The 21,164-nt window shown below is 56.4% G+C and overlaps 4 protein-coding genes and 2 non-coding genes across 6 annotated transcripts; 5 read left to right on the plus strand and 1 right to left on the minus strand.

Annotated features, from left to right (window-relative positions):
• Positions 1 to 963: 963 nt before the first annotated feature.
• Positions 964 to 2,070, minus strand: TGME49_234590 (hypothetical protein). The gene has a single exon (XM_002368858.2). It carries the CDS (start codon positions 1,989 to 1,991, stop codon positions 1,203 to 1,205), a length of 789 nt encoding a protein of 262 aa, XP_002368899.1. The 5' UTR covers positions 1,992 to 2,070; the 3' UTR covers positions 964 to 1,202.
• TGME49_234600 (hypothetical protein) lies at positions 1,527 to 4,843 on the plus strand. Its single transcript, XM_002368859.2, has one exon. It carries the CDS (start codon positions 2,341 to 2,343, stop codon positions 4,429 to 4,431), a length of 2,091 nt encoding a protein of 696 aa, XP_002368900.1. The 5' UTR covers positions 1,527 to 2,340; the 3' UTR covers positions 4,432 to 4,843.
• Positions 4,844 to 5,654: 811 nt separating this feature from the next.
• TGME49_234610 (WD-40 repeat protein) lies at positions 5,655 to 15,970 on the plus strand. Its single transcript, XM_002368860.2, has 12 exons — positions 5,655 to 8,897; positions 9,324 to 9,545; positions 10,153 to 10,237; positions 10,886 to 11,037; positions 11,675 to 11,821; positions 12,755 to 12,824; positions 13,529 to 13,585; positions 13,817 to 13,955; positions 14,173 to 14,237; positions 14,374 to 14,475; positions 14,999 to 15,081; positions 15,525 to 15,970. The coding sequence occupies exons 1-12, from the start codon at positions 7,987 to 7,989 to the stop codon at positions 15,598 to 15,600; spliced, it is 2,109 nt and encodes a 702-aa protein (XP_002368901.1). The 5' UTR covers positions 5,655 to 7,986; the 3' UTR covers positions 15,601 to 15,970.
• Positions 15,971 to 17,263: 1,293 nt separating this feature from the next.
• TGME49_234617 lies at positions 17,264 to 17,335 on the plus strand. The gene has a single exon. It is a non-coding gene; the product is annotated as a tRNA-Gln (tRNA).
• A 1,062-nt stretch (positions 17,336 to 18,397) lies between these two features.
• TGME49_234622 lies at positions 18,398 to 18,470 on the plus strand. The gene has a single exon. It is a non-coding gene; the product is annotated as a tRNA-Glu (tRNA).
• A 1,131-nt stretch (positions 18,471 to 19,601) lies between these two features.
• On the plus strand, positions 19,602 to 20,693 carry TGME49_234625 (hypothetical protein). Its single transcript, XM_018780406.1, has one exon. It carries the CDS (start codon positions 20,251 to 20,253, stop codon positions 20,557 to 20,559), a length of 309 nt encoding a protein of 102 aa, XP_018635849.1. The 5' UTR covers positions 19,602 to 20,250; the 3' UTR covers positions 20,560 to 20,693.
• The last annotated feature ends 471 nt before the right edge of the window (positions 20,694 to 21,164 follow it).

Genomic DNA, 21,164 nt, shown 5'->3' on the forward strand with positions numbered 1-21,164 from the left:
TCGCGCGCAAAACATAGGAAGAGAGAGCTAGAGTAATAACGCGCGCATGAAAGAGACAAAGACAAGTTGAACATGGAAATCGTGATTCAGAAGAACGCGACAGAGGTGAGAAGTCAAGAAGAAAACGAGTTGCCAGTGAATGCGGATTGTCTCGATCTCGAACCTCTGTCAGACGTCTACCGGAGAAGCTTGGCGTCTGCAGCTTCTCTGCTCTAAAAAAATAAAAGGGAGACACGAGACATGCATTCAGATGGTCTCTGTGTGCAACTGTCTGAAGATCGACAGACAGGCTGCGTTCATGAGCGAACTTCTGCATCTTTTTCTCGCAGCTCCATCTCGAGGCATACACATCCGCATGCAGAGAGACGCACATGCAGGCATAGGCATTTGAATGCAGGTTTTAGAAGCTTTGGAAATGTTCGCACAAAACGGCGTTTCACCAGACATCAGCAGGCAGGCACAACGCCAGACAGCAGAGTGTCGTCGAGCAGTCGGCGCGTCTGCTTCAGTCCTTGTCTCTGCTTCCGCGCGGTTTTTGCGAGCGTCGCGGAGAGAGGAATCACCGTTGCGCGAGAGGACTCACAGAGGCGGAGGCTCGAGGGAGACAGACGCTCCCTGCGAAAGAGAAAGGAAAAGCCGAGGAGAGCGGAGTTTCGGTGTCGTGACAGCCGAGCGAAAGACGAGGGGTGGAGATACAAATCCGCGTTCGTGTCTTGCGCGTTTGCATGCGCGTTTCTTTGCGCGTTTGCATGCGACTTGTGGCGTTCGACGCCTCTTTCCTGAAGAGCTCGTTTTCGCCAGTTCGTCGCCCCCTAAACAGTTCGCAACACTGAAATAGAAGACAGTTCACACAGGAGTAGTGTCTTGCGTCCGAGAGCAGCGAGACTGGCTCAAGCTCCAGCAGGTTTCCAAAGAATCTGCATGCACATTCGGGAGGGCGCAGCCACAGCTTTTCGTCGGCGACGCCGTCATCTCCTCTACCGCTTCTCGAGCAAGAAGCAAGACAGTGTTTTCTTCTCGCGTTTTCTCCCCAGTTTCTGATGCTTCCTCGCAGCCTCCGGAGAAGCGAAGTTCCCCGCGGTTTCAAGGAAGCAGCAGAGAAACTCCCGGTCTCGGTCGTCTTCAACGGAAAACCGCTTCCGCCGCAGAGCCGCGAATGTCCGTTTGGCGTACAGCCTGCGGATCCTGGCCGCAAATCCTTGTCAGCTTCTTCTCTCGACACTGCTAATCGATCGAGCCGTCTGCGTCGAGCCTGCGCTTTGTCTGTTTAGCGGGCATGTCCGCGGCGTAGTCGAAGATCTGCACTCCTCTGCTTTCAGAGCACACCGGTAAAAGACAAGGTCTGCGCGGAACAGACTCATATATGTATATGTATACTCAAGACTCATATATATATATATATGTATATACTGAAGACTCATATATCTATGTATATACTGAAGACATATACATATATATATATATATGTATATTCTGAGTGTTCTCGTGCCAGCACAGGAGAACTCTCTTATTTTCCTTTTTCGCTTCTGCGCCTCGGTGCTCGCGTGCAGAGGCAATTCCATGCGAAAAGACTTCTTTCCGTTCGTAGTCACGCGCTTTTTTTCGAGTTCGTCTGTCGTCGTCTGCGCCGCCGCGAATCGCCCAGTCTCGACATGCTCTCTTCTTCCTCTCGCAGAGCCTCGTTCCAGTCTCAGACCGTTCTCTGCATGCGCTGCGTCTTCACTCTCTTTATCGCCGCGGCAGTCCCGACAGAGCATCCGCGACATGGACGCTGAATTCAGTGCCCGCCTCTTCTTCAGCGACAGCCGCCCTCTGTAGTACGGGAGTTGAAAGGCCTCGGTTCTTTGCGCCTCGCCGAGTCTGTCTCTTTCGAGAGTCCTCAGGAAGGCTGCGTACCCAGTCTTCGGCGCCGTCTGTCTCCTCTTACGCACCTGCTGTGTAGAGTTGCATGTTGATGGAGAGAGAGAGATCGTGAGAGAGGAAACGTCCATTCGGGGAGCTGCTCGGGGTGCTTTTGTATCTACTCTGTCTCTCTATCTACGCCGCTGATCTCGCGCTCTGAGCCATGGAATCCATCTGCTTCCCTCAGGTTTGTACGTTTGCCCAAGTTGCCGAACTGCGCCCAAATTGATCGATGTGAGCCTCTGCTATCCTCTGGGCCTCGGGCGCCTCTGAATGCCGCCCTGGCCTCCTCGGTTGGGGTCTCCGCCTTCTTGCCTCCAGGTTCTGCCTTTCCCTCCCTTCCTCTCCCTCAAAAGCGGATCGACTTTCGAGGCGAAGGCGCTTTGTTTGCGTCGGCATCCGCTCTTGTCCAGTGAGCAATCATGAAAAACTCGAAAGATGGCGGGATCCCTCGAAGAAGACGCCCACAGAGTTTGTGAGAGATTACACGCCAAAGGCCTTCTCGCCAGGAGCGACTGGGTCGCGACACTGGCGAGATCTTATCTCTCCTCTTCTTCGACGGGTGCAAGAGAAGGCGTCGACAGAGAGACGCCTGGTCCGCCTTTCCCCGCATCGGGCACTGCTTTGACTGAAGAGCAGATCGGAAACGCGTTTCTGAGATCGGACTTATCCGCAAGCGCGCTGCCGTCGCTCCCCTCGGATGTATGTACACTGGCGCGGGGACATCTGGAGGGCGTCCACCTGGTGGAGGTGGTGGAGGCAGTGAACATTGCCGAGCCGCGCAAGACGCGGACCAAGTTGGCGGCTAGCGAGCACCGCTGCTTGAAGCTGCTTCTCTCCGACGGCCGCGCGTCGGTCGCCGCTGTCGAGTATCGTCGCATCCCCGCCCTCAGCGCCGCGGCTCTCCAGCGAGGCGCGAAGCTTCTCTTGTGCGCTTCTCCCGAGGTCCGCCGTGGCGTGCTGCTCCTCCAGGAGGCGAATGTGCGAGTCGTCTGGGGGGGCTCCGACGCGCGCGACGACACCGCGAAGGCGAGTGCAGGTTCCGCGTTCGCGGCCGAAGGTTCCGCTCGAGAAACATCAGAAACAAGCACTGAAAAGGAGCCGGAAGAACGCCGGCGAGGCGGCGCACAGCGGGGTCCACACTCAGAGGAAGGGAGGAGACAGCCGCGGACTGGGCACCTGGCGAGCTCTGGGGGAAACGCGAATGAGAAATGCGCGTTCGTCTCGCACAGATCTGATTCCAGTTTAGGGGAGTTCTCGTCGACCCGCGTCTCGGAGAGCTGTCCGGACCAGGTGCGAATCGCGGATACCGCGCCGCGAGCGCAAGCAGCCTGGGTCTCGGGTGTACAACCACCTGGGGTGGAGGGAGAGAACTTTGGCGCGGGATCCCGGACAGCGCGTCTGATGAAAAAACAGCGGCCCGCGGTTTCGTCGTTCCTTGGCAATTCAGAAACACTGCAGACCAGTGCGCAGCCACACTGCAGCAGCGCCGCAGAGATCGACGAACTCGCAGACTTGGACCTTGAGGACTTGGAGGTCCTGGCTGTCTCGGCAGACAGCTCCGGGGTACGAACACCCCAGGGAGCCAGTGCAGAGGGCGTCGCGCGGCGACGGGCGCCGGAGGGCAGCGGCAGGTCTCCGAGTGAGAAACGCAATAGCTGGAACCACAACCTTGAGACGGAATTGGAGAGCGACGGCGCGTCCTTGGTCGCCGAAAAAGAAACAGACGTCTCGCCACTGTCCTTGGCTTCTCCTTCTGCCAGCGCCCCTCGAGAGGCTTCTTGCCCACAGAAGCCGACATCTCATCCAGAAGGAAATCTCGCTTCGTCCCCCTCTTCCTCTTCCCTCTCTCGCTCTTCTTCTTCTTCCTCCTCCTTCTGGTCTTCGTTTTCTGATTTTCGGCCGGTGTCTGTACACTCAGACAACAGGCAGGTCGAGGCGCCCAGGCCCCTGCGGCTCTTCGCGGCAGTCACGGCGGCGAAGTTCCTGGCGCGCAGAGCAGATGTCCTCCCAAAGCACTTGGAGAACGACAAGCGGCCGGCAGCGGGTGTCGGCTGTACAGACACCGCAGGTGTGTGGCGTCTGCAGCTCTCTGATGGGGCCGGCGGCGCGACGGCGTTCGTTGGTGACGCGGACCTGCCGCGGCTGCTTCTCGGCGTTTCAAAGGCGCAAGCGTCTTCTCTCTCTCCCCGCTGCCTCGCCTCTGTTCTCTCCGACAGGGAGGAGATCAAGCGACGCCTCCTCGCTCTCCAGGGTCACTTTCTGCTGCGGGAGGAAGCCGTGCCAGGTGTCTCGACAACTGTCTCGCGCGCGGTCAGTCGCTGCAGCGTATCCGCATCTCCGGCGGAGAGGCGCGAGGCGCCTGGCATCCCTCGAAGGGGGCGAGAGGCCAGCTCGCGGCTGTTTGTTGCGGAGTTCCAGACGAGTTTTCGACAGGAAGAACTTTGTCAGGAACTCGAAGAGCTTCTTGAGGCCTTGGAGGCGAGCGAGGCCCCAGCGCCGTCCGCGCCGAAGCCTGTCGACGGTTAGCACCCGCCTTGGCGCTGGTGCTCCGTGCTTGTCGTGACTGTGTCAGGTGCCTCGAGGGTCGAGTTCGCCTGCAGATATTTGAGAGACCTACACTCTAGACTCTTCTGTTGAAAGCTCCGAGGTCTCGTCTCGCTCTCGTCTGTGCACTCGCTCACATGCAGGGACGCCGCTCGAGTCAGGAGAAATCACCTGGTGCGTTGAAAAGGATCCGAGCGAGCGGAGGAGAGAGAACGCAGAGCGTCGAGCGGTCGCCACGGAGCGGGGTGGCGCTAGTGAAGTTGTGCGGGGTGTACAGACAGCCAGCGCCCGGAGAGCAGAAAGTGTGAGGGGGCAGATGTTTTCTTTGGAAGAGCTATTTGTGGAGAGAAGAAAGACGAAGAGACACTTGGATGGTTTTCCGAGTTTCGCGCCGACAAGAAAGATAGCGCGCAGCACGCGAGCTTCTGTCGCGTTTTCTTCAACGTTTTCTCAACCTTATGGGAACGTTTTTCTTCTCAAAAAAGCGACTCCGCAACTGTCACTAGGATCCGTCGCGTCGCTCGGCGAGTATAACGTACTCTGAGACAAGATGCTTCATCAGCTTTTTTCTGGGGCGTTTTTATACCAAGAGAGGTGCTGTCTCTCGCCGAAGACTTTCGAGTCTGCGAGGAATCTGGTGAAACCGATTACATGAACTGTGTTCAGTACGCACTACGAAAGGCCTCGCTAAGCGCTGGAGGCAGGGGGTCGCCCTGTCGCTTTCAGGTCGTATTTCCGTGAACTGGAGACTAGGAAAGTTGTTTCAGGTGATCGTTGCCGCTGTCTGCGCTTGAACAAAGCTCGCGCGTTCACCCACGCTTCGGTAAACAGAACGCACACGCTACACTGCTGGGCCAGTGCTTTGATGGAAAACGCGTTTCGTCGAAAAGCTGTCGCGTGGAGCCGCAGAAAAGCTAAGCTCCGTGGCTCCTCGCCACCGGCAGTCTGGCCTCTCTAGTCTCTGAGTTTCGCTCTACACTGCAGTGTCGCACAATGCGTTTGCTATTTGCTGACGCTGTTCCCGCGGTCTGCAACGAGCTGTAGAAACGAGAGTCGCATGCATTTTCTCGCTGTCTTCTGAACGCGGAAGCTCCCCTGCGCCGCGAACACTGCACCGCCGCGGTTATGAACGCGTACAGCTTCTCGGCAAACCTACACCGAAGCCTCGTGGCGCGGAGGGAGAACTCCACCAGTTACGGCTGTCGCTGAGGAAGACTTTCAAACTGTTGCCTCTCGCCAGGTCTTTGCAGCTCAGCCCAGCAAAAAACCAAACATGAGAGACCCCCGGATTCGCTTGCGCGGATGCGACCCACACAAGAGGCCGCATGCAGAACGTACTTGGGAAGAACCTCTGTTCCGAGTTTCGAGGAAGCAGTCGCCACAAGCTTCGCAGAGACACTCTCAAGTCGGTGGGCTTTAGATGCATGCAACGCGTGAGTCTTTACACAAGTCGCTCTGTCGGGTGCGGAGCGCCGCAGTTCACCGATGCCCTGGAGGTTGAAACGAACGCCGCGACAGTGAAGCAGCGAGAGTCTTGCCAGGCGCAGGAGGACCGCCCCTGCACTGTGAAACGCAGTTCCGAGACGCATACGCAAAAGCGTCTTGCCACCAAGCGATTGCCGACGCAGACAGATCTCGACGCGGCGAGTACAAAGTGAAGTGGACTTTGTACACTGGAAAAGGAAACGCACGCAGTTAGGAGAAAACAAACACACATGCAGACATGCCGATGCACAAACGGCGCAGCGCAGCGCGCGCAGGGGCGTCCACCAGAGAGGCCAGGCAGATGCCTGTGAGGAAGCCTTCAAGTTCGCTTCGTTCCTCGTCTGGAGAGCTTCGCCCCCGCGATCTGTTGAGAGAGTTTGCGATTCCGAAGAAGAGACAACTCGTTTCTCGAAAGAAAGACCATCCACGCATGTGAGAGGACAGAGGAAACCTCGCGCCAACAGCGGGGGAGAGGCCGCCGACCTGCTTCGCCTACGCGTCTTTGTCGCGTGGAGAAGAGACATTTGTATCCAGTGGAGAAGTCTGCATGCGCTGGGAGCGCGCGGCGCGCAAAGCCTCGTTTTCCTCCATGCGTTTTTCCAGCCACGGTTTATAGACAAGCCATCCACCGGCAATTCCCGAGGTAACAGCGATGCCCAGCTGAAGAAGTTTCTGTGACATTTTCTAGAACTTTTCTAGGCGCTCTTTGCCGGGAAGACTCTCACGCGGGCCGATTTTTTCGTTCTAAGTGTACAGCTGAAGCGCTTGTGGAGCTGCTGGACCGCCGACCTCGGATTTGCGGAGGCAACGGCTTCGGGGAGGCCTGGACAGTTGCGGCGGAGAAGACTGCGAATGCGCCTTCACGATTGACCTGAGAGAGGAGTGAGTGGAACCGACGCCAACACCGAGGATGCCGAGTTCTTGTCGCGAACTCCAGCAGACAGCAACGCGGGTGAAAGAAGGAAGCAGGAGTGAGGGAAAGTGGAGACAGGAAGGAAAATTCTGGAGAAAAGAATTCGGGAGACAAGTCGCTGGCTGTCTCGTTTTCGACAGCGAGAAGGGACGAAAAAGTCTGACGCGCCCTCCTCTCCGCGCGAAACCGGGACAGCGTCCGAGAAGAGGAAGAGAAACAGAGAGCGAGAAACAGAGAACGAGAAACAGAGAACGAGAAACAGAGAGCGAGCGAGAGCCGAACTGGAGAAGGCCGGAAGAGTGCGAGGACTGAGAATCCTCGACTGGTCTAGTGGAGGAGAAACGCATGCAGGCTAGGAACTCGGAGACCAGCACAGATGTTGTCGCGCGAACTCAACTGCCGGGGTCTCGATTGTTGTGGGGCAGCGCGCAAAAAAGAAACAGACCCGCAGTGCAAACTTTACTCGTTTTTTCTTTTTCCCTCGACCTCTTCCGTCAGTCGAGACACGAACGAAGTGCAGGAATTGGGGAGGATGCGCAAAGCCGGCGGCCTCTCTTTTTCTTCGCTCTCTGTCTGGTCAACTCAGTGTGCAGTTTTGCGACCAACAGCAGGGTCCCAACTCACCCATCTTCAGTCCGTTTTCTCCGTTCTTCTCGAGAAACGCAACTGCATCCGTCTGCTTCTGCGGATTCTCTGCTGCTTCGTCGTTTCGCAGACTTCGGCCGCCTCGTCTCATCTCGCAAACGCGCTAGTTGTTGCTGCAGCTCCGTCAGGTTCACCAACACAGCGGCCAACTCTCTCTTGCAGTTCCTCAGGTGACTCAGATTCCGTTTGCTTACGCGACGCTGGTCTGCGCGCCTTTTGCGCTCTCCGTTGCCCGCTCGCTTCTCGGACTGACTTCAGTCTCCTCTCTCTCTGAGCGGCCTCTATTAGCGGCCTCTCTCTTAGCGGCCTCTCTCCCCAAGACGAGGAGCTCCCGCGCAGAGGACGAAGAAAAGAAGGACGAGCGACAAACGGAGAGGACAGAAGCAGGCACCAGGAATCGAAGCAACACAGCGACGATAGTGCCTCTGTCTATTGCTGCAGAGGAGAGACGGCCTGCTGGTCTGTTTTTTATTCGTCGACTTCCGAACGGCATCATGGCTCGGCCGAAGCCGGCGCCTGTAGAGACACCGCCCGCGGGTGGAAGTTCGCAACAACAGAGGCAGCGAGCAGACAGAAGCAGAGGAAAAGAGAAGCGCTTCTTCACAGAGAAACCTGCCGACATAGAGCCGCCAGTGTCTGACGGGGAGAAGCGAAAGACGAAGCGCGCGAGAGTCGGCAAGAGGCAGGACTCGCTGGCGACCGCCTCCTCCGGTGTCCACCCGGGGCAAGAGAGCGCCCGTCGCCGGACTGCCGGTGCCACTGCGTCAACCAACGCGTCGGCAATCGTCCCCGACGAAGTCCGCGAACTCGAGCGTTTTCTTTTCGGTGCGAGGAGTCGAGCTGAAAACGCTGGAGAGACCCAGACTGCGAAGGCGACCGCGACGCAGAAGCGGAGGAAGAGCGGCGGTCGCGAGCGAGAGGCGAAGGACGCGGCGAGCTCGCAGGGCGTCGACGGGGATGCGGCGGACAGCTTGCAGCCGCGAAAGAAGAAACGTCACGGAGAGAAGGACGAGACGAACGGCGAGGGTGCGACTGCGGCTCCAGCAGCCAAAAATGGAGCCGCGTCCAGCGAAGATCGCGAAGAAGAGGCTTCTTCTTCCGAAGGACGCGCGTCAGAAGAGACAGGAGACGCGCGAGAGGCGAACAGAGACAGCAGACGGGTGTGGGTCGATCCCGACGACGCCTGTGTCTCTGTGAACATCTGTGCGAACCGCAAGCTGCGAAAGCTGAGGGTGAGCGAGCAGGAGGAGACGCTCGGTGGCGACGCCCTGCAGAAACGACTCGCGACGCTCCACAGAAGGCTGGTGCAAAGTCAGGCTTCCACGAGCTGGGTCGAGAAGGCTCGCCAGAGGAAGCGCGAAGCGGAGGTCGCACGAGACGCTCAGAAACGCGAAGCCGGCGACAGGTGAGGAGAGATCGAGAGGTTTGCCGTTTCTGGAGCCTTCACACCCCGTTCGTCACTCCTGGATGAGTTCGTGAAGCTCCTGAAGAGGAGGCCAGAACCTCGCGGACGTTCCAGTGACGCGCCATTCTCTGCATGGCGCTTTGTCTTGCCCTTTTTTTGGACGTTGTTCGATGGCCGCTCTCCCCCGCCACTGAGACCTGGAGAAAAGACGAGTCGCGACTCCGGAGAAACGACGCGAGGCTGAGGGCCGAGGCTGCCCGAGGCTGGCGCCGAGACAGCGGGGAGTGCTGAGCAAGAAGCGACGAGACTGGGAGTTCTCCGGGGTGCAGGCGGCCAGCAAGTTCTGTCGTGGATGGCGGAGAATTCTTTCGCTGCTGCGCCTTGCCTTGCCATTTGCGTCTTTGTTTCGGTCTGTGCTTGCTGCAGCGACGTCTCTGACGACGCCTCGAGTCCACATGTGACCCAGACCGGACAGAGCGTAGCTGGGATTCAGAGCGGATCCTCGGTGTTCTCCTCGAAAGGCTTGCTCCGGCGCCTCGCTCGGGAGAGGAAGACGGGTGCTCTCGTCGAGGCGACGCGCGAGCGCATCCCGCAAAAGAAAATCGTAATTCGCCGCCTGGCGAACGCAAACGAGGCGGAACCCAGCGCGTAAGCGATAGCCTTCAGTGGCCTTCAAAAGCGTTTTCTGGGGAACAAAGCTCCTCCACAGGCCGGCAGCCTACTCGGGAGTGAAAGAAAAGAAAGAGCGTACTCACGAGGCAAAGGACAAATCCGTTTTCACTCTCTGCAGAGAAGCTCGACAGATCCCTCTGTAGATCGACCTAGACACAGAGGTCGATGCAGAGAGATGGCGAGACGAATACGCAGAGACCCCGGCGCAGCGGGGGGCAGGGGAAAAACCGGTGTGGGAAAGAGAGACGGAGTGACGGGTGGACAGAGACAGCTCTACATCTAGATAGAAAAGGAAGTGAAACTGGAGAGAGAGAGAACGGAGGAAAGCGCCGCGAGGCAACGTCTGCGTCAGAAAGGGGGGGTTATCTGCCCGGAGAATCAGGCGGTGCAACGCCGAGCGCGTTTAGCGTGACAAGACGATTGCAGAAGTCGGCGATGCGGGAGGATTCGCGGCAGGCGCCTTTCGGTGAGAAGGACTTCGGACTCTCGCGTCGAGTCCAGGCAGAGAGGGTTTTGGTGTTGACGACTGGGGAGGTGATGCGAAAAACGAAAGGCATGCGTCGCGTTTTCTGCGTCTGTGCAGATCGGTGATTTCTGCTCTCGAATTCCATCCGCGAACGTCTTTGCTGATGACAGCCGGACGCGACCAAGCCTTGCGCCTCTTTTCGGTGAGTCACGGAATCCAGGCAAACGCTTCTCGAGAATCGAAGCTCAAACATCGACATTTGCATGTCGATCTATGTCGCTGCCTATCTCTGCCGAGATCCACCTATCATCCGTTGTCCCAATTAATGGTTCCGTCTGCGTATCTCTGTGTGAAGTATTGAGCTGGTGTACCGTCTATAGATACATACATATGCATGCATGTATGGGGTAGTCATTTGTAGTTGCATCGTTGATGGTCTTGCAAGAGGGTCGTTTTCACAATTCTCTTATTTGCGAACGCGCATATGCGGGTCTCCAGTGTTTCACCAGGCCTCTTTGAGACCGGCTTCTCGCTAAAAAAACGGAGCTGTCTACTCCGTGGCGGACCCCGGTGGACGCATACAGATATACACTCGTGCCTACGCAATACACTTGTACTGGTCCGTAAATATACGTCTACATGTTCATATACAAATATACATATACATACATATCTATACATATATATATGTGTATATATGTATATATATATATATATATGTGAGGCTACGTATGTAGACACAGATGCGTATGCCGTATTCATGCGGCGTTAGGCCTTGTGAGTCGCTCTGCTCGACAAACGCGTCAGCCAGCGTCCGAACTTTCTCTGAAACCTGCGCCACACCCTGCAGGTCGACGGGAAGGAGAACCGGAAAGTCGAGTCGGTTTTTCTCCAAGACTTCCCCGTCCTCGCCGCGCGCTTCACTCGTCACAACGGCGGCGGGCAGATCTTGGCGATCAGCAACGCAAACCGTTCCCTCGCGGAGTACGACTTGGAAACCGGGTGAGGACGCAGAGCCCTCGATGTTCGCGGGGCCAGTCCTTTCACGGTTTAAGGAGCGAGAAAGGGGAGATCCGGGAGATCAGGAAGGAGAAGAAGGGAGAGAAGAAGAGAGAGAAGAAGAGCGAGAAGAAGCAGAGACCAAGGGCAGTCTGGCCTCTTTATGGCGTTGCTTCTTTCCATGCGAACCTGCGTGAGGGGAGGGGGAGTGTCAAGAACAGAGGAGACAACAGACGTGCAATCTCAATGCCTCTGCTCTGGTGGAAAGACATGCGCATTTGCCCTCGGATTGCGAGACTGAAGCGACGCAACGCGGAGCCTCGGCTCGCCCTGTGGGGTGTATCGTTTCGCAGCCGCAGAGACGACGTCCGCTGGCGCTCCATCTGTTTTTGCTCGCTTCGCTTTCAGACGGTCTTCGAATCTCGACTGAGAAACGCGACAAGCGTTCCGGACGGAACCTTGACTCCTTGTTCGTGTGCTTTCTTTCTCGTCTTCTGTGTCGCTGTTCTTCGCGTTTTCTCGCTGCGTCCACCGCTTGCGTTCTCGTTCGGTCTTCCTCTCATGCCGTCCGTCTTGCTGCTGTACGGTGTCTCCTTTTCATCTGTCCCTGCGCTTGTCTCTTCCCTCGCTGTTTTGCCAGGTCCGTGAACAAGATTCCAGGAATTGCAGGCCGGCGCCAAGAGAGATGCTTCCATTTTCTGGAGATGGGAGGCGGCCGCAGAGCTGAGGACGCGTCGTCCTTCTTGGTGACCCAGAAGACGTTTGCGCTCGCGTCCGCGAATTCTCAGTGAGTTTTCTCGACCCGCGAGCTCGGCTCGCTTCGCTAAGACTCCCTCCACGGCGACCACGGGGGTGACGCGTTTCCACGTTCCCTCGCTTCTGAAACACCCAAGGGCTCTGCTTCCAAAGCGACGCACACTGTTGTGGTAGAAATCTGCCGCTCAAGTACGATCCAAAGAGATGACTCAGGTAGTAAGGAACACAGGAAATGCCGCCTACCTCAACTTGCGCCGCACGGATATCATGCTTCTCGCACAAACGGCCAGCGAACTAGAGCGAGACATTCACAAGGCCAAGCCGATGCCGTCGTCGTCTTCGTCTCCCTGCAGTAGCGGTTAAGAAGCGGCGACTGTTATCCAATCCTTCCAACTGTTTTAAAGCGTTTCTTCTGGGCTCACCCCACACTTATATGTTGCCACTGTGTTTAGAGAAAGGCCAGACGAAACTTCGGTGTCAGACAAAGGACTGCATGCGTTGTTTTGGGGGGGAAGGGGCGCGGCGGGAGGAACCGTCCTGCTTTCGGGGGTGGCGAAGAGACCGCAGGGGCTGCGGAGTTCCACGAGCAGCCGCTTGCACAAAGAGAGAGCCGAGAAAAAATGCTGGAAACGTTTGAATGCCCGCTGGAAGGCCTCTCCAGGTGTACATACAGCGCAGCGGCGTCACGGACATGGCCTGACGCCGCTCGGGCCGACCTCGGGGCGCGCGCTGAGTGGGCTGCACTTGCGTCCGTTTTTTTAGCTAGTAGAAGCGACAGAGGAACGCCGCTGCTGTAGCGGAAGTTCCTCCAGTTTTACCGGCAGACGCGCAGTCTGAAAACGAAGCGATGGGTACTTCCACGCAACTCTGTAGAGCGCACTGACGCCTTTTGCGGTGTTCGTTGCCACTGCGTTCGACGCTCGACTTTCGCCTCTTTCCGGTTTTTTTGTTTTTGCGTCTGCAGAGATGTGCTGCTGTGCGACGTGCAGTCCAAGCGACTTCTGAACGTCTTTTCGATGAACGCAAATGTCGCGGTACGTCGATGCAGTCAGGGAAACGCGAGGCCAGCTGTCTACATGAAGTGTGTGCTCGAACTCGGAAGACGTTTACCTTGCAGTCGCGTGAGCTCCGAGGGAACGCAATGCTTCGCCACAGAGAGGAATTGCTCTCGAAGCAAAATATGTGGTGTCTAGAGACGTCTTTAAGCTCGTCTTCTGTGAGGACGGCCGGCGGGTGGAGCCGGGGCATGCGCGCGAAGTCTCAATGGGGAACACAGGAGAGATGCGGGGTGCTGGGGTGCGCCCAACCACGGTTTAACGGCTTTCTCTGTCTGGTTCGCGTTTTCCGACCTCTCTCTAGGAAAGCAGTGAAGGGTGGGGACAGTTCTACGAGTTGGTAGACGCGCAACGCCTGCGTTTTCCCTGGATGCGTCTTTCCGAGTTCCGCGTTCCAGAGGTACTCTCTCGGCGTAGCCAAAAACTCTTTGGAGAGACCCGCATAGGTCGTTCGGCAACCGCACGCGACACACAGCGCCGTCGGCGCGATTAGCTCGCCGTCAGGGACTTGCTGGCTCTTCTTTCTTTTCGCGTGCCATGTCGCTTTCTTCAGTTCGCTCTTGTCCGTCCTTCTCCTTTCGTAGTTGTTCAGCGGCCGCTGTCTCTCTCTCTATGGGAGTCCCTGCCAGCGAAGGGGGTGGGAGAGAGTGTGCAAGTACTGTTCTCCGTTTTTGTCTGTTCAGGCGCTTGCGTTTCATCCGACAAAGGAGGCAATCTTCACAGCCGATCGGGAAGCGTTTGTAAGCTCGTTGGAGACGTATCTGCACAGCAACGCGTCTGGCGAGAAGCGCACATGCGGCGACGAGAGCCAGCCGCCTTTTCAGTGCCTGTAACGTCTCGCCGTCCTCCTGTGTCTTTCCCTCCCATCTCCGGTTTCGAGGCAGCTGCGGATATGTCCGTCCTATGTCGCTGAAACCGTCAATTGTAGTCAACGCTGTTCGACGCGCTTTTGCGTGTACTTGGTGGTGCAGATCTACGAATGGGATTTGCGCAGCGGCAACTGCGTATCGAAGTTCCAGGACGCTTCCTGTTTGCGTCTGTCGGCCATGGCTGCCTCCCCAGCGGCCTGTCTCTCCTCTACGTACGAAGCGTCTTCTTTCCTAGCGACAGGTAGGTGGAGGCGGCGTTTCGTTTTCAGAACAGCAGGCTAAAATTCGTCAGTCTCTCCCTGTCTGTTGAGCAGCGTCGCTCCGACGAAGACGCCCAGAGCGCGGATGTCACGTCTCGCCGAGGACAGGAAAGGCGGCAGTTCCCTGGCAGGAGGGGCAAGGCACCCACACGCCTCTTTTTTCTCTCTGTCACTGTGGCGCTGCGCTTGTCTTTCCAGGCTCTCGCACGGGATATGTCGATTTCTTCTCCCTCTCCGACTCTGCGTCGACCAAGCCCGTGAAGGTAGGTGTCAGAGAGACCGCCCCTGGTCCGCAAGAGAAACTGTCTTGCTTCTTCAACAGAGCCTCTGCGCGTTGACGGAAACGTTTTTTAGCCGCGAAGCATGCAGTCATTTTCCTGCTTTGCGGTGTATACGCAGGAACTGGGAAACCTAACGACGGAGATCAGCACATTGGCTTTCCACCCTTCCAACCAGTTGCTCTGCGCCGCGTCGAGATGGAAGAAAGACGCTTTGAGACTCGTAAGACCCTGACAACTTTGACAAGCGTCGCTAGTGTGTGGATTCGAGAAGCGATGCGCTTCGCGTCTTGCCTCCCAGAGTGCGGACTCAGTGATAGGTTGTTCTCAATGCAGAGATGCCGAGCGCCCAGCCGCTGTGCGAAGGAACGTGGTATGCGAAAATGGCCTCAAATGTTGCACTGGGTGCCAAGACAACCGGCGCGGGGCAACAGGAGAGACTGACAGACTGAGGCCGCATCCTCCTTCCTCACACTACCTGGCGTTTTTTGGGGGAGGCGAGGATCGATTTCGGGGAACGTCGAGATCACCACCGCATTTTCGGAGAGAACCTCGGGGAAGTTTTCTCCTTGTCTGTGTGCCAGTGGGGGACGTGCATCGTACCAGATCCGGAATGCGTGAGACCTCTGGAAGCTGTAACATGCGTTAAGCTGGTCGATCGTGGCTGGTGTTGCAGGACGAAACGGGAGTGGTTTTCCAACTGATCGCGTTGCTTCCATTGTTTTGCCTTTCCTCGCTTTTTCCAGATCCACTTGCCTTCTCTGACGGTGTACCAGAACTGGCCGACGGAGCGAACGCCCCTGCGCTACGTGACAGCAGCTGACTTTAGGTGAGTGCAAGTGCGAGTGGGGGGCGCATGCAGTCTGTTTCCGGTTTGCTTGCTTTTTACGGAGTTTCCGCAAGCTGTTTCCCGTTGGCATGCTTGGGAGATTTCCTTCGCGTTTGCCTTTCTCCAGTGGAACTGCGATTCGCTTTCATCCCCCACTTCACTGGACTTTTGAAGCGACCCGGCAGCCTGCTTGGCATTCGTTATTCCATCAGAAGCTTCGGAGGCCCCTCTCATCCCCCCTCTCCCGAGTTGAAACATCAGATACGTTTCGTCGCGTTTCATTACATAGCGGTTTTTAGGCTGTCAGAGTTCAAGCATGCAGTTCATGTTTCAGACTCCAGATAGCGGGGTGCTCTGTAGGCAGTGCCAGGCGGCAGTGTGCTGCAAACGGCTACGCTCATGGTTTTCATTCTGCTTCCGGCTGGCTTGCGTTTCTGTCTCAGCTGCGACAACGGTTTCTTGGCTGTCGGCAATGATCGCGGAAATGCCCTGTTGTACCAGATCCGGCATTTCGCTTGAGCGTCTCCGGACAGCCAGTCCAGCAGGTGGCGAGCTTGTTGTCAGCGAGTGGCGTATGCTTTTGAGGTTGACGTTGCATGCGGCCTGGGCGGTCCAGTCTGTGGTTTTCTGGAAACTACCAAGTTGCAAAGCGTTGTGTTTTGAAGCGCCAACGCCTTGACACCTTGTGTTGGACCTGTTTCGTTCTGGCTCGCTAGGCCGTCCACCGTGGGAGCGGCGAGGGGCTGTAACTGCACTTTTTCCCGCTCACACAGCGTCGTATTTATCTTCGCACTTTAAGCAGTGTGCTCACTGAAGCGCGGGTGCGTGAAATAACTCTCGCGCGCGCAGGCGAACGAATGGTCGCGCGAGACATCAAGACACCTTCCACCCACACCACTCCTCTGAGAAATCGGGCAGGGTAGCGTTTAAAAAACCACAGAACAGTTGAGTACTGTCCGCACTCACCAGGCCTAAAAAGCGTTCATCCAGTTCCTCAACAGGTGTCAGGCGAACAAGAATCCGACCTGTAGATTCCGGTCAGACCAGCACTGGAACACAAGGAAAGAGCATGTCGCTGTTCACACGTCAACAGCATTCTGTCTCCCTGTCCACATGCATCGAGAAACTGACTCGTCCACATGCCAGAACCAAACAGGCGTCTGATGTACGAAAGTCTGGTTTCTAAGTGGGAACCTCTGGAAGATGCGACCTTCCTTGTGGCGTCTGCTATTCAGGGACACTTGGATGTACATCGAGTGTCGTCTCCGCATTCGCCAGTTTTCTTGTTGTAGTTTTTCATCGTTCGGATGAAAGGCTTCTTTTTCCTCATTCGGGGGCCTCAGCATCGCTGAGGAACACCCCTGGCTGGGTTCGCGTCCAACAGATGGAAGGCACCTGCATCTTGCTGTTCTAAAAGGGTCGCCGAGCCAGACCTCCCCAACTAGAGGGAAAGATGAGGTCCTTAGACGGTCAGTTTGTGGTTCGACACATGGTGGAGGGTAACTGGAGATCACTCACTTACTCACCACTCTCGGAACAACAGCTGCGCTTGCGTTTGAGGAAAATTGCCTAACGTTTGTCGATTTCTCGTAGCAGCAGCCAAGTGGCCAGGGGACCCGTTGCCAGACGGAGGACGGTCGACTACAGAAGTGGGGGTCACATACCTGTTGCAGAACTCTATATTGATACCGCCTCCGCTTAACTCGTGAAGCAGTAATCGCTTCCGTTTGCACGGAACTCAAGTCCACGTGGCGTACTACCACCGAAATCGGCATACCACGGGTTGAACGTAAACACACTGCAAGTCCCGCGCACTGCGAGGCGTTACCGTCAAAAGATTCCTTTCCTTTTTCTGTGATTTGCCGCTGTAGGAGATTGAGCAGTTGGCACTCAGCATTCGTGAGAGTTTACTGACAGAAAGACCCAACCTCTTGATTTGATGAGGCCATAAGATCTAACGCGTGTGGCAATTTCGCGTAGCTGATCTCTGGGACTGGACGGCGGCGCCGAGTGGAGTGCCACAAAGTTGTCCATTAACAGAGACAGCCGCGCGCACTCCAAGCACATTTTCTTGCAGAGAGCGGTTCTGTCGTAATACTGCTCAGCTGCAACGTACCTAACGAGGCGCTATGAACCGGGACTGTCTTCCTGAAAGAATACGTAATTAAATTAGTTCGCTCTCGGTTCTATGGTGTAGCGGTTAGCACTGCGGACTCTGAATCCGCCGACCTGGGTTCAAATCCCAGTAGGACCTCTCTTGGCGACTGGTTGCATGCAAATCGCGTTACTTCTGCATACGCCGACCGCGGCTGAACACTACAGTTGAAACTCTTGGATGCTACAACTCAGTTGATTCTGTGGCTACCGCCAGCTGGTGCACTTATCGTCGTCTTCCGCTACGTTCTTCTACGGTGGCCTTAGCACAGACCACTGGTCCATCTGCAGTCCGTTCTGTACGTTCTGGAAGGTGCTTTGCGTATACAATCCTCAGAACAGGTCGATATTGAAAATTTTCGATGACACACAGTCGACACCGAGGTAGCGTTGTCACGAAGAATGAAACATGCTACCACACGGATACATCTCAACGGGAGCGCACAGGGCGTGTGACTCTTGTATTTTCACCGGCGAAAGCGAGACCTCAGAAAGCCAGAGGCAGCGTGGTCAAGCTAGAGCGAAGGAAAAGTGAGTTTGCATCTGTTTGTCACTAAGAAACATTCGTCAACCGGGGGGCAGACCGAGACCGTGTAACCATGGCGCTTATTCGATGTCCCAGGAAAGCGGGGATTACACGCCCGTGGCCTAGACGAATTTATCGCACGCTACGTTGGCCTGAGACTAATCGATGGCAAGATAGAAGAACATCGGAAGACTCTTTGCGCTTCAAAGCCGGACGGCGTTGTTGCCTCTCGTGAATCGTAGCGGCGGGCGGTAGAGCCCAAGAAGCCATGGTGCACATATATATCGATGTGTAGCCAGCACCGCAGTCCCGAGCAGCGATGACTACGTACCCAAGTGAGAAAACGGGCTATTGACACTCCCTGGTAGTCGAGCAGGTGAAAAGGAACCGATTTTGTGTTTCTTTCGGGAGCTTGCTGAAGCTGGAAGCGATATGTGTGACTATGATGCGCGGAGCCATCTGACACCAGTAGGGGCAGTAGAGAGACGCCATCTGCCTGAGACAATCAATCAGGGAGAAAGAGAATAGTGAGACGCAACCCTGGCCCCCAAAATCAGTTTTCGCTAGGGACTGAGCGAACAGAAAAGGACATTCCCCCTCTGAGACGCAAAGCTCGATGTCTGCTAAAGGCTGTCATCCCATGTAGTCTAGGTGGTTAGGATACCCGGCTTTCACCCGGGCGACCCGGGTTCGAGTCCCGGCGTGGGAATCTTTTCGCAGGCGATACATTTGCGTTCCCTTTGCTTAATTTGCTGTTTTGCAGCATTGCTTTTTTCATTTGTGGAGTCAGCTCCGATTCACGGAGGTTCGAGGCTGCAATAGAGACCCGTTTTCAGGCGGTGCACACGAGTCAGATCGATGATCAGCCTGTGCCGCAATGACATTCGTCTGGCATGCTAGTGTGATACGCCCAAATTTCTCATGCACTCCGCTTGACATTCAGGGTCTTTTCTTCGAACGTCGTGTTTACCAGTTTGGGTTTCTTGAAAACGTCAGACTTTCACAACACTCAGTTGATGCCGGTGGGCTTCTCCGTCTTTGGCGAGCTCCATCCGGAAGGGCCGCTACGGTGCTCAGATTACGAAGAACAAGCACTACAGCGATCAAACTGTTTGTCAGACGTCTCAGACGTTGTTGACCTGCCCCTTTTCGCTTAAGTGGAACGATGTCAGGTCTTTCGACAAAGAGGTACTAACCGCCTCCGAGTGTGCGTCAAGGAAAGCGTACTTAGAGCAGGCTTGAGCCGCGTTGTCAACCGTGGAAAGCCACGGTGTCCCGTGTCTCGAGAATTGCGATTTTTCTGAAAAGGAAGTGAGGCTCTCGAGTTCGCGGTGCAGCTCCTCCGCGGAATGCGATTGTCAATCCCCTGAGGAAAGACGCGTTCCGCAAGGGATTTCCGCGTCGCGGACGACCGACGACGCATGCTCGCGACCTTGTCTTGTTTCTCCGAGAGCGGAAGCAAGTTCGAAGTGCGGCCGCCGTGCGTGTTTTTGAACTTGGAAGAAGTTCGAGCTTTCCTTGACGGTGTGTGCTGAAACTTCTGCGTTTTTGTTTTGCACAAGGCGCAAACAGGGGCTAGACACGAACGTGTTCCGTCCGCGCGTTTCTCTAAAACGAAGAATCCGTTTTGAGAAAGACTCCTCCCATTTTTCCGCGGCGCTGACTCAAGCTCCCGCGCTCGCTTTGCGGACCTTTTTCGCAGTCCAGCGCACAGCTGAGAGGGGTGGTGTTTCCCGGCAGTGCGCAGTCGTTTTCCCCCCTTTTTTTCGCGAAAAAAGCAGGCGCGGGGCCGGTCGAAATCTCGCGGGGAATTTCTTCTTTCCGAACTTTCCACTTTTCCCGCGAGAAACCCGATTCCCAGTTGCGAAAACGGGCAAATCGGGGGCTCCGTCCAGAGCGTCGTCTGGGCGTTCCACCCGCCTGTGGCAGAACTTCGCGGAACGGGCGTGTGTGTGTTGCGAGTAATTTTTTTGCTGCCTGCATATACTCTCCTTGCTGTCTCTTTGCTTTCCTAGAATTGCGCCAGCCGCCGACCCAGCCGCTGACCCAGCTGCCGACGGTTTCTTCCGCGGACTCCTTGCTGGACGGCGTCCCTTTCTGGGTTGTGTGCCCTCGTCGAGCGTATCTCTCTCCGCGTGTCTCTCTTCAGGATCTTTCCGCGAACTCACCTCGGAATCTCGCGTTCAGGAAAGATTTCGAATCTCTTCGTCAGTCTCGCGACAGCGAGTCAACTCCCAGGGACCGTCCATTCCGGAGCGTCTCGATTTCGCTCAGGGTCGCTCCCGCGTCCGTTCGAGCGGCGGCGACGCCCGTCGTCTGCGTTGCTTCTCAGCGTTCTCGGTCAGAAGAAGACGGCTCTTTTTTCCGGCAGAACAGTGCCTTCCGTGTAGCCTTGTGGACCTCTTTGAGATCCTCTCTTGAGGGTCGATTCCGCACTGCGTGAGCTAGGGTGCGAGGCCCAGACAGGCTTTTTCTCGTTCCGCCTTTTTATGCGCGGCTTTCTGCGGCCGCCAGGGGCACAGAAACGCAGTGCACAGCTCCTCCTCACGCGGACACTGACGGCAGAAAAGGGTGGAGAAGACCTTCTCGATCTAAGCCAGGGGCAGACGCCGCAGTCTCTGCAAGTCCGCGCGAAAAAAGCGTCCGTTCCTGCTTTTCTCTCCGGAGACGAGACAGAACCGAGCTCTTTTGGAGGCGTTCGAAGACAGCAGCGAAACCGGGAAGAGTACGGAGGCTTCTGGGCGGGGACGCCCATGCACAGCAGTCACAAGTTGCGGTGCTTCGTTCGCAGAAGGTAAGAAGCCGGATCGAGAAGAGTGTCTCGGGAGAGCCGTTTTTTCCCGGTGTCATTGGAGATCGGAATCAGTTCTCTGCGCGACAGGTTCTGTCGGCGACGCCAACGGCAGGCTTGTTGCGAAGCATCCGAATTTGCAGTCTTTCTTCCCGACGGTTCGCTTCTTTCTGTTCTCTTATGCTGCCTTCTGCCTTCACTCAACTCTTTTCTGGGCTTCCTTCCCCTGACGTCAGTTCACCTCGCTTTTTTATGGTTGTGGCTCCACGCTCCTCGCGCGCTTGTCGGCGACGCTGTCGTCGTTCGCCTTCGTCTCTGCACGGTTCCCTCGCCTCTCGTTTTCTCCTCCCCGAGAGGCCTGGAGAAGTCCTTTTCGCGTGCAGCGCCGCTCGCGCCAGTTCCGAGCACTTGCGCTGCGAGTCGACGGCCCAACGGACGCTCTTCGCCGTCAAAGACTACATCTCCAACTGTCGCGGTGCTGCATGTCGAATGGCTGTCCAAACAATGGTCGTGACCGTCCGGGTGCCGCTTCACTGGCCGGGTGTCTGGCGCGATTGCCTTTTTGCATGTTCATTTTCTTTCGGCGTTCCGCGCGTCTGGCACCTCTTCGGT

This window comes from Toxoplasma gondii, chromosome X (assembly GCF_000006565.2).
Source record: "Toxoplasma gondii ME49 chromosome X, whole genome shotgun sequence".
Lineage (NCBI taxonomy): Eukaryota > Apicomplexa > Conoidasida > Eucoccidiorida > Sarcocystidae > Toxoplasma > Toxoplasma gondii.

Bases quoted from the DNA above. Each gene is read 5' to 3' on its own strand.
- TGME49_234590 (XM_002368858.2), bottom strand. From the start codon at position 1,991: ATGGACGTTTCCTCTCTCACGATCTCTCTCTCTCCATCAACATGCAAC.
- TGME49_234600 (XM_002368859.2), top strand. From the start codon at position 2,341: ATGGCGGGATCCCTCGAAGAAGACGCCCACAGAGTTTGTGAGAGATTA.
- TGME49_234610 (XM_002368860.2), top strand. From the start codon at position 7,987: ATGGCTCGGCCGAAGCCGGCGCCTGTAGAGACACCGCCCGCGGGTGGA. The intron at 13,956-14,172 runs GTAGGTGGAGGC...TTGTCTTTCCAG, and splicing joins GTCTTCTTTCCTAGCGACAG to GCTCTCGCACGGGATATGTC. The intron at 14,476-14,998 runs GTAAGACCCTGA...CGCTTTTTCCAG, and splicing joins AGAAAGACGCTTTGAGACTC to ATCCACTTGCCTTCTCTGAC.
- TGME49_234625 (XM_018780406.1), top strand. From the start codon at position 20,251: ATGCGCGGCTTTCTGCGGCCGCCAGGGGCACAGAAACGCAGTGCACAG.